The sequence below is a fragment of the Manacus vitellinus genome, unplaced genomic scaffold (genome assembly GCF_001715985.3).
Source record: "Manacus vitellinus isolate BGI_N305 unplaced genomic scaffold, ASM171598v3 scaffold_5_pilon, whole genome shotgun sequence".
NCBI lineage: Eukaryota > Metazoa > Chordata > Aves > Passeriformes > Pipridae > Manacus > Manacus vitellinus.
In genome coordinates this window covers 7730788-7746209 of record NW_021940682.1, presented here as the reverse complement: position 1 = coordinate 7746209, position 15422 = coordinate 7730788, and the positions used below count along the sequence as shown (strand labels likewise).

General features: G+C 39.6%; 1 protein-coding gene across 1 annotated transcript in view; it reads right to left on the bottom strand.

Annotated features, from left to right (window-relative positions):
- The window catches only part of BICD1 (BICD cargo adaptor 1), a 170837-nt gene that overhangs the window by 73212 nt on the left and 82203 nt on the right, over nt 1-15422 (bottom strand). Inside the window, 1 exon segment of the mRNA XM_018080702.2 lies at nt 10947-11159. Coding sequence (XP_017936191.2) covers nt 10947-11159 — 213 coding nt within the window.

The window sequence follows — 15422 nt, the reverse complement described above, 5'->3', positions numbered from 1 at the left end:
GACCCCTGCCCCTACTTATTCTTTAGATTTTTTTACTTTTTCTTCCCTGCTTCTCTTATGTGCCTCGAGCCCTCTTGTGTGCCTCATCAGACAGTCGCTGCACATGAACCACCACTCAAGAGAAACACTTTCCTTTTTCAACACTGACCAGAGTTTTGCCCCTGCTATTTTAATCACATCTAGTTACTAAGCAAAGAACCAGAATCTAGTATTTTCTGGCTGCTGTTGTGTTGCCATTTCCCTTAGGAAAATGAGATGTGGGGAAACATGAGAGCAAACGCAAAATACCCTGTATCAGTAGCCAAAAATCACAGTATTGAATTTTCGTGACTAGGTATGCAGGACTGATGGGAAATGGCCCATTTTTAACTCACCTCACTCTGCAGCTGACACTGTAATGCCACAGCCATTCCTCACCTACAGTTCACAGCCAGTATCAGAGCAGACATCCTGACCGTTCCACTGAAGTGAAAAATCACATATCTATGATGATGCCTTCAAGGCACATTTAACTGAAAGAGCCACCACACCATGCTTCAGGAGAAGAAAGGCTATGCAGGCAGAATGAATGAGCACTGAAGACAAAAATTGCATTCACATCTAGTCCTACCTATTTGATGGTTTTTTTAAACAATAACCTCACAGAGGCAGAAAAGCTCTGATTATGTATGAGCATCTGCACGTACACATCTAAAACATTTGCCAGCAAAAGTGCATTTCTCTCAATCCTGAAGCTTAAAACTGGATTTGACCATCACAATGAAAGGGTGACAACACTGTCTGACCTCTGCCTGACTTGCTGCCCACCTCCTGGATGCTGACTGGCACTGACTGTTGAGAATAACTAAAAATAACCAGCTTGTCTCACACATTATACTAAGGGCAAAGGGAGAAAAAAAGAGGTGGCATATTTGAGGTTCTTGCTGTTCACCCTTCTGTCACCTTCCTCTTATATTTTTCCTCTTGAGAACAGAGTTTATTGAAGAAAGCACAATTAGCACAGACTATGGGAGCCAAGAACTTATTAATGATTTCATACCAATGACAAACTGGTAATGAGTTTGAGGCTTTGAGACAGAAGGAGGGAACTGGAGAACCTACTCCACAGAGGACCACCTTTAAGAATAGCATCACACTGCCACACAGAACAGGTTTCATTTTTGTAAGATGTAGGCTGAATGAATCCAAATCAGAAAATGCCAACATATAGAACACAAAAAAATAAACCCCAAAGACACTAACTTTTCTCATGTTTTTCAGGGTTTCTTTTTTATTTTTTGTTCAGTGGGGTTTTTTGCCAAAAATAGTAGCTGCTAACTATCCAAAGGCATGTATTAGATGTGTTATGCTCCCTCTCACTGCGATTGCACCTCGCAAACCATCCAGTTCTGCGGTCAGGTCATGGGCAATACTCCATATTCAAGACATATCCCTCAGAAAAGGTAAGTCCCATTTCCCCAGATCAACTAGTATATCCCAGGAGAAACCCTTACAAATAAATCAGTATTGATTAAAAGAGAAGAAAAAAATACCCTGAAAATAAATATAGTTTTTGAACAAACAAGAGCAGATGTGGAAGGTCAAGTACCTTGGCTGGTAATTACTGTGCATGTGTGATTAGCATGCATGAGTTTCTCTCAAGGTCCAAGTGCTAATCACAGCTCCAGAAGAGATTATTAGATTTATCAGTTTTGCTTGGTGGATCTCATCTCTGAATCAATAACCAGTCAGTGCCATCAGTTCTGCTCTGCTTCATCACGAGCAAAAGTTCAGGAGGAAGCAGGTACAGAAAACAGGCAGTGATGCATCCCTATGCAGAGAACAGGAGAAAATCAACAACAGAAGGTGAAGTCAGGTAGAGATAGAATGCATATGGGGACATCCAGGAGAAGAGAAATGCAACTGCACCACTTGTGTACTGATGACTGGGAATGCACCAAGACTAATGTTCTGTAATCCCAATGAGAACTGAAGGCATAAAACATTCAACAATTGCCAGGCACATTCTAATACTGAATGACTAGAAGAACAACATTAGTCTCTCAGAGAAGCTTTGATTATTTATTTTTTTTAATTGGAAGCTGCTCAAGATATTAAAAAAAACAAAAAACAAAAAACAAAGGAAATTAATTTGGAACAGGGATAACAAACTTACCTTCTCTCTTTATTTAATATTCTTTATCAGTGACACGTGTCACCAAAATGTATGCTCTATTTGCTCATGCACTCAGGCAGCGAGGACTTTCAGCAAAAATTTCTCCTTCTCCTTAGCCTTTACTTTATCTGCAAGAACGCTCAAGCTTTTGGGCTTAAGCTTCAGAAAGTCAGCCACCCAGGGTATTCTTCCTTTCCCACTTAATCCCAGGCAAATGAATGAAGTCACAAGGTACAAGTCAACACAGCTCCTGGGCTCTTGCTCCTGAGAGTCCAGATCATATTGCAAGGATTCTGTAAAAATTGGCACTGCAGCTAATCACAGCACTGCCAAAAACCATCTTACTCCACACCACTTGAATAGACAAAAGCCCAAGTTATTTTTAACCAGCAAATTAATACTGAAAAGAATGAGTCAGCACAAGCAGTTCTTAAGAGGGCTTCCTCATCTAGAAAAAAAGCAAGGTAGCATATTTTAAAAAATTAAGGCCACAAAGACAAAAAATAATGTTTTGACAAGTTCAGAGAGCTATTAGCCCAACATCCAAGGGGCTGTACATCACTCACTGATGCAAGATAGCTGAGAAACAGATACTTTTCCCAGCATCCCCAACCAGCCCTTCAGGTGTAAGCAGCACTGATGGCCACATCCTCCAGGAAATTTGCCTTACTCTCCTTTAAACCCAGGTAATTACTTCTGGCTTCCTCAGCATGTGCTCACTCAATACCTTGCACAAGGGGGTACATAAGGGGCTTTGAAACACTACCTCAGCAAAAATAAGGGGTCATTATTTCAAAGAACTTATGTAAGAACAAGCACTGCCAGATCCCGATTTGATTAATTACTGCCCACAGATTACCAAGTGCAGCTGAAAGTGCACCCCCTTTCATTTTCTATTTGGGGCCCTGCAAAGGTCCCTTTCTGAAAGAAGGAGCTGAGAATTTGAGTATTTATAATAAGGCACTCTGTTATTTATGCAACAGTCCCTCGGTTATGCTCCATTATCCCACTTGGCCTTTTTATGACCTCCCTACTGTCCATTGTTTGACTCTATTCACAGCAGAGCTAAATGCCCGAACCTTGCCAAAGAAAACAGTGTCATTAATGCGTCAGATAACAAGTTTGCATCCGAAGTCATTCTTTGGGGCTCATTAACAAGAAACACAACCACTCAAAGATGTGGTTTGCAGGTATATTCCAGGGTGAGAACCGAAGAACAAGGAGCTGAGGATTACCCTGAGAAAACAGTGACACAACAAAATGTTTAACAAATTTAAACAAAATTTATCCTGCACCGTTTACCCTCCTATTCTATTACAGTTGGTGCATATGAGGAATATGAACTTGGAAACACAGACATTTTATGAGTGATTATCGCAATTTAGGTTTGTAAACCACATTTCAGGAAACAAAAGGGTAAGTCTTTACCACAGCCATCTTTGGTTTCACCCGAGTGGATTGTTGGCCAAACTGTGAAGCAAGAACCAGAAGAAAGTGTTTGGTGGTAACTAAGGAGAAGATGGAGTTGAATGGCAGATGTGTAATTAAACCTTTGTCAGTTAATAAGGTCATTCAGAAGCATTTGAAGCTGGACAGGTCTTGCTGCCTATACTCAAAACACTTTCTTTGACAGATAGACAGCAACAGTCTATTTGTATACCTATCAATTTCATAGCATGAGAAGAGATTTGTTAGGATTACAAGTTACAGCTTTCCTGTCTCCCTCCAATACAAAGAAAATAATTTTTTTTCTTTTCAGAAGTAAAGTTCTGTGAACAGGGAAAGTAAATGCACAGGGCAGAGGAAACCATTAAAAAGCACCAGCATTTAACTCTACAAAATAACACCCTCACAAAACCACTCCAAAAACTACATGAAAATGAGTAAAAAGGTTTTGTCAATCTAAACTCCCCTGGCAACAACAAGAGGTCATTTCCTCTTGTATGACCACTTCTTACTTGGAAGAAGAGACCAACCCTCACCTCAATACAACCTCCTTTCAGGAGGTTGTAAAGAGCAATAAGGACCACTCTGAGCCTCCTTTTCTCCAAGTTAAACAAATCCCATTCCCTCATCAGACTTGTGCTCCAGACCCTTCCCCAGCTCTGTTACCCTTCTCTGTTCATGCTCCAGCACCTCAATGTCTTTCTTGTCATGAGGGGCCCCAAACCAGACACAGGATTCAAGGTGTGACCTCACCAGTGCCAAGTACAGGGGACAGTCACTGCCCTGGTCCTGCTGGCCTCACTATTTCAGGATGCCATTGGCCTTCTTGGCCACCTGGGCACACTGCTGGCTGATGTTCAGCTGGTTGTCAACCAGCACCCCAGGTCCTTTTTCACTGGGCAGCTTTCCAGCTACTGTCTCCCAAGCCTGTAGTGCAACACGGGGTTGTCATGCTCCAAGTGCAGGACCCAGCACTTCACCTTGTTGAACCCCAATACCATTGTCCTCAGCCCACTGATCGAGCCTGTCCAGATCCCTCTGTAGAGCCTTCCCATGCTCCAGCAGAACAACACTTGTGCCCAACTTGATGTCACCTGCCAACTGATTAAGGACGCACTCAATTCCTTGGTCAAAGGCCATTGCTGCAAGTACCAGCATAATATTAGCAAGAAGATAAATATTTCTAATACAGGCTTTATTTAATTGGTGTAGATGTCAAAGAAAAGTTCCATTCTTCAGCAGATTGAGTGGGATAAAGCCATTGATGCAGACACTGGGAAGCACAGGACACCACTACAAGGGAGTAGAGATCAGTAAGGATGCTGCATGCATCATCAGAGTCAACACTGCACTCACTTAAACCACTTCACTGGCTAGGGTAATCATCAGAGCACAATCACAGGTTCCCTCAGTGCATGAAGAAAATTAGACAACTACAAGGAAAAGCAAGCTAATAATATCAAAAGGAGTTCACTTTGTCTCAACAGCCAGGCAGCTAAAAGGTGTTTCCTGCAATAAAGTGGTTCCTAGCAGCGATTCTTCTTCCAAACTTAGCTTTTCTGTCTTTTTTCAACACAGAGTTGGTAAGAGTTGCCTTACTTGGTAACCTGGGGCTACATCCCTCCAAGAGCTCATCAGTCAAACCACTAGCCATGGGAGATCCAGGCTGAAGATCACACTCTCTCTGGAGGATGGAAATAGCTTTGCTGAGGGCTGCCACCTCACAGAGGAGAGACTGGGGTTCTGGTCTCTGCCCCAATTAATATTTAAGTATTTCTTACCAAACACTAATTGAAATAGGGACTAGAACTAGTTCCCTATTCCCAGCTGAGTGGCTTAGCCTTTAGGCTAAGTCATTCTTATCAGCTTGCTCCCTCCCACTCTCCCTGACCCACAAAATACTAACTATCCCCCAACAATGCAGAACAGCTTCACCTGAAGGAACGAAGAGCCTGCCAACTGACTTCTATGGCACTTTCTTCAGAGGAAGAACTGGATTCATATATCCTAAGCTGGAGAAGAAATTGGAGCCCCAAACCTTGCCACAATCACAGAGCCAGAGGGAATCACAGAACTAGGTGATGAGGTCAGCTGGGAAACATCTCCTTGGAAGATCTCAGTAGCACCCACGGCAGTGCTCAATATGTAGCAACAGTGTTGTGACAGACCTCAGTCCAAGCCAGATGTGTTCCTGAATGCATGTAGAAACAGAACTTTAGATGCACAGAAAATTTTACAGGTGGAAACTTAGGCACATAATGACTGCAGAAGCTTCCAGTACTAGATGACAATTGAACATACAAAGGATTCTGATTTTGGACTCAACTATATCTTACATTATATAGGAAGCATTATGTAACCAAGTCCTGTTACAGTCTAAAACCAGAGCAACAAAACCAGAACCTGAAACTGATGTGTTTGTCCTGGTTAAACCACAACAGGTTATTGACTACATCTGTGTTCACATTTAAAGGCCTTAGGCTTTACTCAAAATTGTCAAAAATGAAAAAAATCCCGAAATCTTCAGATTGAAAAACTATAATTTCTAAATAGGAAATAGTCAAATAGAATTTAAGCTATATTTAATATAGAAATATTTAATTTTTTAGATTAAAGTCAACTTTAAGATGATGACTATAAATTTTTTCCCCTTCTGAAACATATGTTCCCTTCAAAAAAAGTCCAGGCTATCACACCCATACATTTCCTGATTAGCATGAAGTGCAAGATTTTTGTACTGCTGAAGTGAATAAACGTTTAGCCATTGATTTCAAGGGCTGCACAACTTCATCTTAGATATTTTTTCACCTGGTTTCAGCACATAACATATCAAAAATTTGTATTTTTCTTCCCACCCACTTGTCCACTGCCCTCCTTCCTGTTTTTGCCCTCCAGAAGCCCAGGTGTGTGCTGTTCCCATGGCCCATTAACATTGTCATCACATAAACCTCCCTGCTCATCTGTTATCTCACGGACTGCCGGTGCTGCAGGTACCCAGGTGCTGATTTCTTTCTGCAATCCCTGCAGCTGCTGCCATGACATTTATTGGAGAGCCTATGAGTTTTAACCCTTTTCTTCCTGACTTTCTCCTTTTCACTAGTCTTAATGGGAACAAAGAGCTGACCTACACCTGCCAGCCTTGGCAGACACAAAAGCATTCATCTACCCACCTCACACAACTCCTAATCTGAGTCTCACAACACCTACAAAACTCAAACAATACCATCACCTTTCATCTCTATTTTCTACCTGCTTCCTCTTTGCTTCATACTCTTTCCCCCCTCATTTCCACCTGTTTTGAGTCAGATGCCCAGCATCAAGGCATCATGATAGAGGAGTATGATCTATATACTGACACTGATATTATCTATATATGGAGATCTCCTAACTATGGATATCACAGGACCACTTAGGTTGGAGAAGACCATTGAAATCATCAAATACAACCTATAATGGAGCTCTTTCTGCTCCAACCTCTGAGCTGGGTCATCTGTGCTTGCATAAACACCTCTGTCAGTTATCAGTTTCTCAAGGTAATGGTTTCACTTCTTTATGCATCTATAAACTGCTTTTTGTTACCATAATAGATTTTTCAGTGGCACAAATGGAAAAAACAGTCACTCATCTCCCAGCTATAACTGGTTTTAAATAGGAAAAAAAAACTGCTCCAGAGAATCAGAAAGTGACAGAAGATTGTATTTTTAAAAAATGGTTTTAAAAAAAGTATTTCTTTAACATTTATAACTGCAGACAATTCATATGCTGTTAGAAAAGGTTACATGAGCTAATAACCATAATTATTTCTCCATACAGAGAGGCCACCTACCATAAACTATGTGGTGCCTGACATACAGATTTTGTCAATCTGGTCTCTGACTGCTAAAAAATGATCTCTCTGGCCTCAGTTTTAAAATCAGTACAGTTTTGGTTCAAGTTAAAGCAATTTTAAAAATTTCCAAATAACTGTCTATGTTCCCTATCTGAGGTCTTGATGGGAGAAAAGAAAGAAAAGGGCTACCAGCTTTCCAAAGTGTATGTGTTATTTAGTCAGGTGATAGTTAATAGTATTCCTGTCCTCATGGGTCCCTTTCAACTTGGCATATTCTGTGATTTTTATTACATCAAAAATAACGCTGCTGGTGTTTTACTCTTTTAATAATTTTAACATGAAGTTAGAAAACTATCTTGTACAAAGATTCCTGGTTCATTATTCACCATTAGGGTGAAACAAATGCTCAAGATCTCAAATAAAATACGTCTTTTTCTAGATATGAGTATTGAAATCAGTTTATTTGCTTTCCCAGACTGAGATGCATAATCTCCAGAGACCTGAGCCTGATACATTCCCTTTTATAGCAAGAGGGATCCAGGTCAAGTTGCCCTGAAGACATCAGCTGTGACTGTATGGCAGATACTTGCTAAAATGCATGAATTTTTAAACTCTGGGGCTATGGAATTCCCAGGATTCCTAAAAGTCATCAGCATTCATATGAGTATATTCTGACGGTTCACAAAATGCTCATACACATTCATATGACTGTGGACTTCTGTGCAAATTCAAAGAACAGCACATATAAATAAGATAACTCCCATGACAGGCTAGAGAATGGAGAAGCACTAATTGTATTATTTAGGGACATGATACAATAACAGGGGTCATCTTTTGAAAACCTAGCTATCAGTCTACAGTATCATAAGTGGCTGAGTGTGTGGATAAACTACCATAAATTTCTGTCATCCCTGCAAAAACACTATTCCCAGAACAACACATCAGTTATTCAAAGCTTTTATACTAAGACTGAAGGTGAAAGGAATGATTTTTTGTTGTTGTTTAGTTTATAAGATGCCTTAGTAAGGTTTAAAAAGCAAGTATAAAGCATATTCTCTTGAGGGGGGTGGGCAGGGAGAGGAAAAGACAGGATACAACCAGGTAACTTATGTCCAGAATCTATCTTTACATCACTCAGTCCAGTTGCTCACACAAAGATCATCCTGTTTTCTTTCATTTTTTTTCTCTAATTAAATTTTCAAATATACTGGCTAAAGAAACAAATTGCTTCCTCATTATAGCAATCTACCCATGGCAGCATCTAATTCTGGCTTTACCCAAAAATTTACAAGAAACTTCATAATTTTTTTTCCCTATCTTTGTGGTTGTCAAGATCTGGAGTAAGTTAAGTCTGCTTTTTCCTACTTGTAGTACCCAGAAAGGTCATAAACACTTAGAGAAAAAGGGTATCTTATTTCTGCAGATACTTGGATGTCACAGCTATAGGATTTACATGGTTGGACCAAGGTACCCCAGGCTGGGTACAAGGGTGAGACTCCTTTGAGCACAAAGTGAAATACCAGTGTAATTCAGTGTGACAAGATCCCAAAGAGCTGGAAGTAGGTGTCAATCACCCTCTATCTGTTATTATTATTCAAGTAATTAATCATAATTGTGTATGGTGTAATCTGGATAATGAACTGACTGCACTAATCCCATTTATCTTTAGATACATCAGTTATAGTGATACAAATAAAAGTTCAATGTAACCAAGGACTTTATATTCAGGATACAATATCATCTTAATGGTAACAGTCAGTTTATCAGCCTTATTTTTATTCAGGTAAATTCCTCTATTGCACTTTAATTAACTACTATGACTTGTTGCTATGTAGCATTAAAGGAGGAAATTATTGCAGCTGGCTTCACACTAGGGTTTACTATTATCTCCAAGGAAATGAGGACAATCAATATTCTAGGGAGGACAGGTACTGAAACTGCCTCCTGAACAACCTACAGATCAATAACCATGATAGAAAATGGAAGGGAGATTTGCATTTGAAGGAATCCCAAGGAGATCCCAGGGGAAGGAATCAAGTATAAAGACAAATGGGTATTTTCTATAACTGTTCATTTGTGACTGAACCCCATGTCATGAGGACCTGTGAACTTAACCAAATAGTTAGGTAGGTGTGTCAGCAGCTGGTTGCCTGCCACAAAAAAGATTTTAGCATAAGTAGATATCAATTTGATATTTTGTTTGTTTCTTTACTACTGGAACAGCAATTACAATAACATATTTTATGTGTAACTTGTGAATAAATGGCATAAATACTTCTTATTGAAGCCTGATTTTTATTATAGGTAAGTCCAGTACAACCATTAAATAAGAATATTCAATGGGAATAAAGGACTCTGATCTAGGGATACCCTGTTCCTGGGGTTTCTGTAGGTTAAAAGGACGCTATTCCACTCAGCTACAGAAAACATAGTAAACTTTAATATTAACAAACCAATGTATTAAACAAGCACTTTCCAGAATCACCTAGGAAAGATCTCTTCTAGCAGCTGGACAGTGGGGAGAGTCCCCATGTTCAAGCATTCCTGGGGAATGCAGGGAAGATGTGGGATCACTTCCATGTGCATCTTCTCAGACACAAGTTGGAAAAACAGCCTACACTGAGGACTTGATGGTCAGTATATTCCTTATCCTCCATTTCACCTTAACTAACTGGTCAAAGTGGGACATACACATCTTAGTGAGTCTAAGATGTATGTGTCTAAGAGTCTAAGAAAGGGAGCAACAGCCAATTTGTTAGCAAAGCTGAAGGAAACAGTCACCTTCCTCTTGTGTAGGGCTGGTGTTGAGCTTTAGTTGGCACAATTCATGTAGCAACCATCAACAGAGAAAGTATAAACTCATAAAATTATATCAGTCTTCCACTAACTGAGATTTAGAAACAACAGTAAGCAAAGTAACTTTCTATAACTTCCATATTTCAAGGGGGAAAAAGGCAAGTTATTAAATATTACTAAATTCTTGACTGAAATTATTCATTGTCTCATGTGGCCACTAACTACATCTGACTTTCTTACTGTTACCATTTTCTAAACATGAGCATGTATTTTAATTTTGCTTTACAGGAGAAGAAGAATGGTGAAAGCTTTATCTAATTCTAGCCAATCCAGAATACCCAGGAAATCATGTGAATTCTGAGAAAGAGAGGAGTTGCGTGAATCACAAGTGTGCAGAAAATGTGTTTATGTAAAATTCACTTACATGTAGGTGCTATAAAATACAATGCAAAATGCTAAGAGTGCTTAGGAAATTATAGCTTCCTGAATTGGGTTTTATTATACTCATAAGAATTTGTCATCATTGTTGTTTAAAAATAATAAAAGTTATATTTTTCCCTTTCTGAATTGTAGCCTTTTCAGGCCATGTGGTTTCAGGGATGATCACAGACTGGAAGGTGAGCACTTTTACTTCTTGTATTGTTTTCCTTACTCAGAGCCATGTCATCCATGATACTCCAAGAAAATTCAGCCCCTTGCTCCCTGCACACCCCCATTTACCTCTTTCAAGTCTTGGACGATGGCAGTGAGCCTCTCGTTCTCTGCCTGAACGTTGGTGACCACCGCCCTGCTCTGCTTGAGCTCATTCTGCATCTCCAAAATCTTCCCGAGGTAATAAGCTTCTTTTGATGCAGATTCCTGGAGCAGGGTCTCCTCCCGCGTCTCTCCATCCTCAGCCACTTTGCGGTGAACGGAGAAGGACTGTCCAAACGCCTGCAAGAGGAAAACGGTGCACAGTGAAACAACTACTGAAGCCCTGGAAAAATTATGAACAATAACAAGCAGCTGCATAGCCAGCGGGAAGGAAATAGATCTGCGAGTCCCAAACTCTGACCTAATAAATACTGCCTTAGCAGCCTCCTAGCAGCTGAGGGCCACCATCTCATCTAGCTGAAATTAAGCATCTTGGAGTTGTTCTCATTTGCAGTATGGATTTATGGCCCCCATCCAGGCGACCTCCACTGAGATCAAGATGGTGCTCTGCTAACTGGCCATTAATTAGCGCCAGTGTTTAACTCTCCTGTGTGAGGCCAGCTGATAATTCATCAACTCCTTTCTTCCCTAATTCTGCAAAATAAACGCCTGGTTTGTGTTGTTTAAAGAGCATAAATAGCTGACAAGTCTTTCTTAATTGCTTTCCATTTCCAACAACCCTTTATTATAGGAACTGATATCATGGTATGGAGAAAAGCTCCTGCAACTTGAAAGAAAGATAAATGAGTACCAAGCAGTGGCCATCTACACCCCTGGTATGCTAAGCATACAGTTTGTCAGCCCCTTCATTTCATTTGTGCTCAGTGTTTTCTGCTGAGAAGAAACAATATTTAAGTGTTCAAAAAGTGTCTAAACATATAGATAATTTCTAGTGATTCTCTTCTTGCTACTGGCTTGGACTGATCAATTTAGTAAGGCAGTATTTCTCAGTGACAATTTCTGATGTTATTTTTGACAGCTCTGGAACAACCTGAGAGGATGCAAAGTACAAGCCATGATAGTAGACATGATGGAGATACCATTTAGCTATGAAACACAGAGGGGAAACCCCAGCAATAACATAATAACATAAAAAATAATGTAATAAAACAAAATAATATACACACAAAAATAAAATAAAAATAATACAAAAAGGAAAATAAGACAAACCCTTATTTGATTGTATTACCTTTAAAAACAGACATTTGGCTGAAAGTTACATGACCTAATTCTGGAAAAAGCCAAAAGAAGGCATCTAATGTTCACAATATTTGGCCTAACATAGGCAGAAGTTGTCTCATACATCTTAATTCAAAGTGAACACATTTGAAAGACCATGCCTTTTATTTTTTTCCCTAATGCATGAGAGAAAGATTTAAGTCACGGTAATATGTTATTTCAGCAAAAAATTATCCCTAAAAGCCTGATTTTTACTCAGTTCTATGAAACCACAAAGCAGAGTACACATTTGTGCCCTCTGTTAACTGTGGCCTTCTTTGCCTACCTATCGATAAGAACTACTTGTCAAATTAAATCCATTGTTTTACTGTTGCTATTTATAGCTTTTCAGAACACATTCTAAGTTTTACTGGCATTATAAGTGAAGCAGCCCCTTAAAAAACTTCAAAGTAAAACCCTCTTCAAAAACTTCTCAGCTTTAAAGTCTACTTCACTTAGAGAATCCTGTGAACTCAGCATTAAAGGATGCTAAAAATATTCAATAATGTATTAACCCAGCTGTCTTCTCGAAAGACAGTAAGTTACTGAAATAGCAGGCATCAGCAACTTGCCAAATAGGATTTTGCAAATAACAAGAAATTCAATTTAATGAAACTGTTAAGCACTGGTTCAGTCACTATATCTGTACATCTAAGATGACTGTTTCAGGAACACTGCTAATAAATTATATCTTACTTTACATACTTATATGCAACGGCTCGCTGCTCCTAATTTGAGATGGAGCAAAAAGCACCAGGCCAATAATGACCCTACACAGCAAATGTAAAGGCCACTGACTCTAGGATAAAACCAAAACACAGCAGAAGAGTGGGTAGGAGTAAGAGGGATGGAGAAGCTCATGAATAAATGGGACCTGAAGTCCTCTCTACCACCTAACTATAGATAAATACCAGTGCACAGTGATGACAGCCTTCCAGGTGCATACTGTATTTTCCTCAAATGTACTTTGAAGGTGCATTTTAGCAGATGTGATGTTTAGAATGGCAGTGAATACAGATTCTGGAGAGGGTGCACAGTATAATGGAAGATTACTGCATACTTCATGTTCCATTGTGCCTATGACTACAGAAAACAAACTTTTTCTTTTTCCTATGAACCCAAATTTGAACATTACTGTTTATCATACTATTCAATTTCTTTCTTAAACTGCTATCAATATGTTCAAAATCAGGGGAAAGAAAGCAAGGCAGTATAGTTCGCTTTCCATGTTGTTGGAAATTATGCAGATCCATGCAAAAAAGAGAGAAATATGAGATGTCTTTTAATATAAAGCAAGCGAAAAGTTCTGCTTCTGTATTTCATGGTCTGTATAGAACATCAAAAACTTGAACCTTTCCAGACATACCCACTTAAGGCCTTGCATGAGATTGATCACTTTTAAATTAAAGCATATATCAATACTTTTCAGCTGGTAGCCAAATATTTGTTCTATTTTGATTTTATGTTTTAATAATTTGATACATTTACTTATTTCTGAAAACCTATAACCTTGCTATGATATAAATATTCCAATTAACTGTTCTCACTTATTTCACTGAAGCCACCCCCACAGTAGAAAAAGTTATTCACCCGAAAAACTTTACAGGTCATCTAACTTTACAAGAGGCACAACGATTGTCCTCCAACAACAAATGGTTTCTAGACCTGAATGGGACAAAACACCTCACACATTACAGCCCAGACACCACACTCAGCCAACAGCATGAACAGACTGCAGCTGGGGAGTGCTGGAACAGCCCCCTCCAGCCTTCACAATCACCTCCTGAACACGTTGGACATTAAAGAGTCAAAATGTTCCCAGGAGATGGGAAATCCATATTAGTGAAAGCCAATAATGGACAGGATAGGAACTGGAGGAGCATTTGGCACAGAGGCATTCATTTGTGAGAAGCACATGTGACTGGCATTGGCATCAAGCATGGAAGAAGGAAGCAGCAGATGAAGCTCAAAACAGAAGAAGCTGACAACCTGGAGTGCAAGATAAAGACAGTTCACTTGCATTTGGGTCAGTTATTGGATACCAACTGGTATGTTTGCAGCTGTCTGCAGATGCAGATGTTCCCTGCATTCACCATTGTATAAGATACTGGTATTTCCCTAGACTCATACAATGGTTGGGGTTGGAAGGGACCTTAAAGATCATCCAGTTCCAACCCCTCTGCCTCTAAACCAGGTTGCTCATTTTGTTCAGATATTTATAGCCAAGGTGAAGAGTTTGGATCCTGAAGAGATGCTGTTCCTGCCTAAAAGAACTTTGTTACTTATAATTAGTACCACAGCAGCTTCTCCCTCAGTCAAATTTCAGGTGATGTCAGGACAACAAAAGCAGGGACAGGTTCTTCCACACTATTTCATCTTTTCAAATGGATTAGGACAAGTATGTCAACGTATCCTACAGAGTTCTCTGACCCAGCCTTCAAGAAAGTATTCAGAAAAGCAAAGAACTATGGCTGTAGATGCAGGAACAGTGCCCAAATCGCCTGTGTGATTTCTGTGAAGTATTCCACGTAGGTACTGTACTATATTGGGCAGCTGTGTTAGTTATTTACCACCGTTCTCTTCAGTATGGTGCTGCTGTGCTTGGTATGATTCCTCATTAAAACCACTTAAAAATCACTACTGGTCCCTTAGTGGCTCTTAGTTGCAGTAATCACAGTGTAGAGCTTTTCCAGCACAGGACATCATTTTCCAAATTCAAGTTTGGACTCAGAAAGGGCCATGTAGACCTCTATGGTTTCTGCTTCCTTGAGAAACCTGCTCCTAGTGCAGATACAATAGCTTAAATCAGCTACAAAGACTGAGGCACCTTTACTGTTTTGACAAAGACTGTCCTAACAGAGACCAGTCTGAATTTCATCATACACAGGTATTGTCACTTATCCCAAGATTTTGCTTAAAAAGATGTTCTTGACTGAGTGAGGTGATACTTTTTTGTAAGTTGGTCATAAAAGCTGAGTAACAAGATGCCATTAAACATTGTATACATATTCCAAGACCTGAGAATTGTAACAGCACCCTGACTTTTTAGAGGCATCTTAAAATCTGAACTTTGAGAACAATAAAATAATCGTCAGCATTTGAGGTCATGACAAAGAATGGCAACAGTGGGCATACACAGGGAAAATGTCAGTCTGACCACAGAGAAAAGTGCAACCTTTGAGGAAAAAGCCATTTACCACTGAACTCTAAATAACCCCAGATGGAAATTCCAGTGTCAGAAGCAAACTAGCACAACAGAAATAATGCTGTGAACAAAATGGGCAC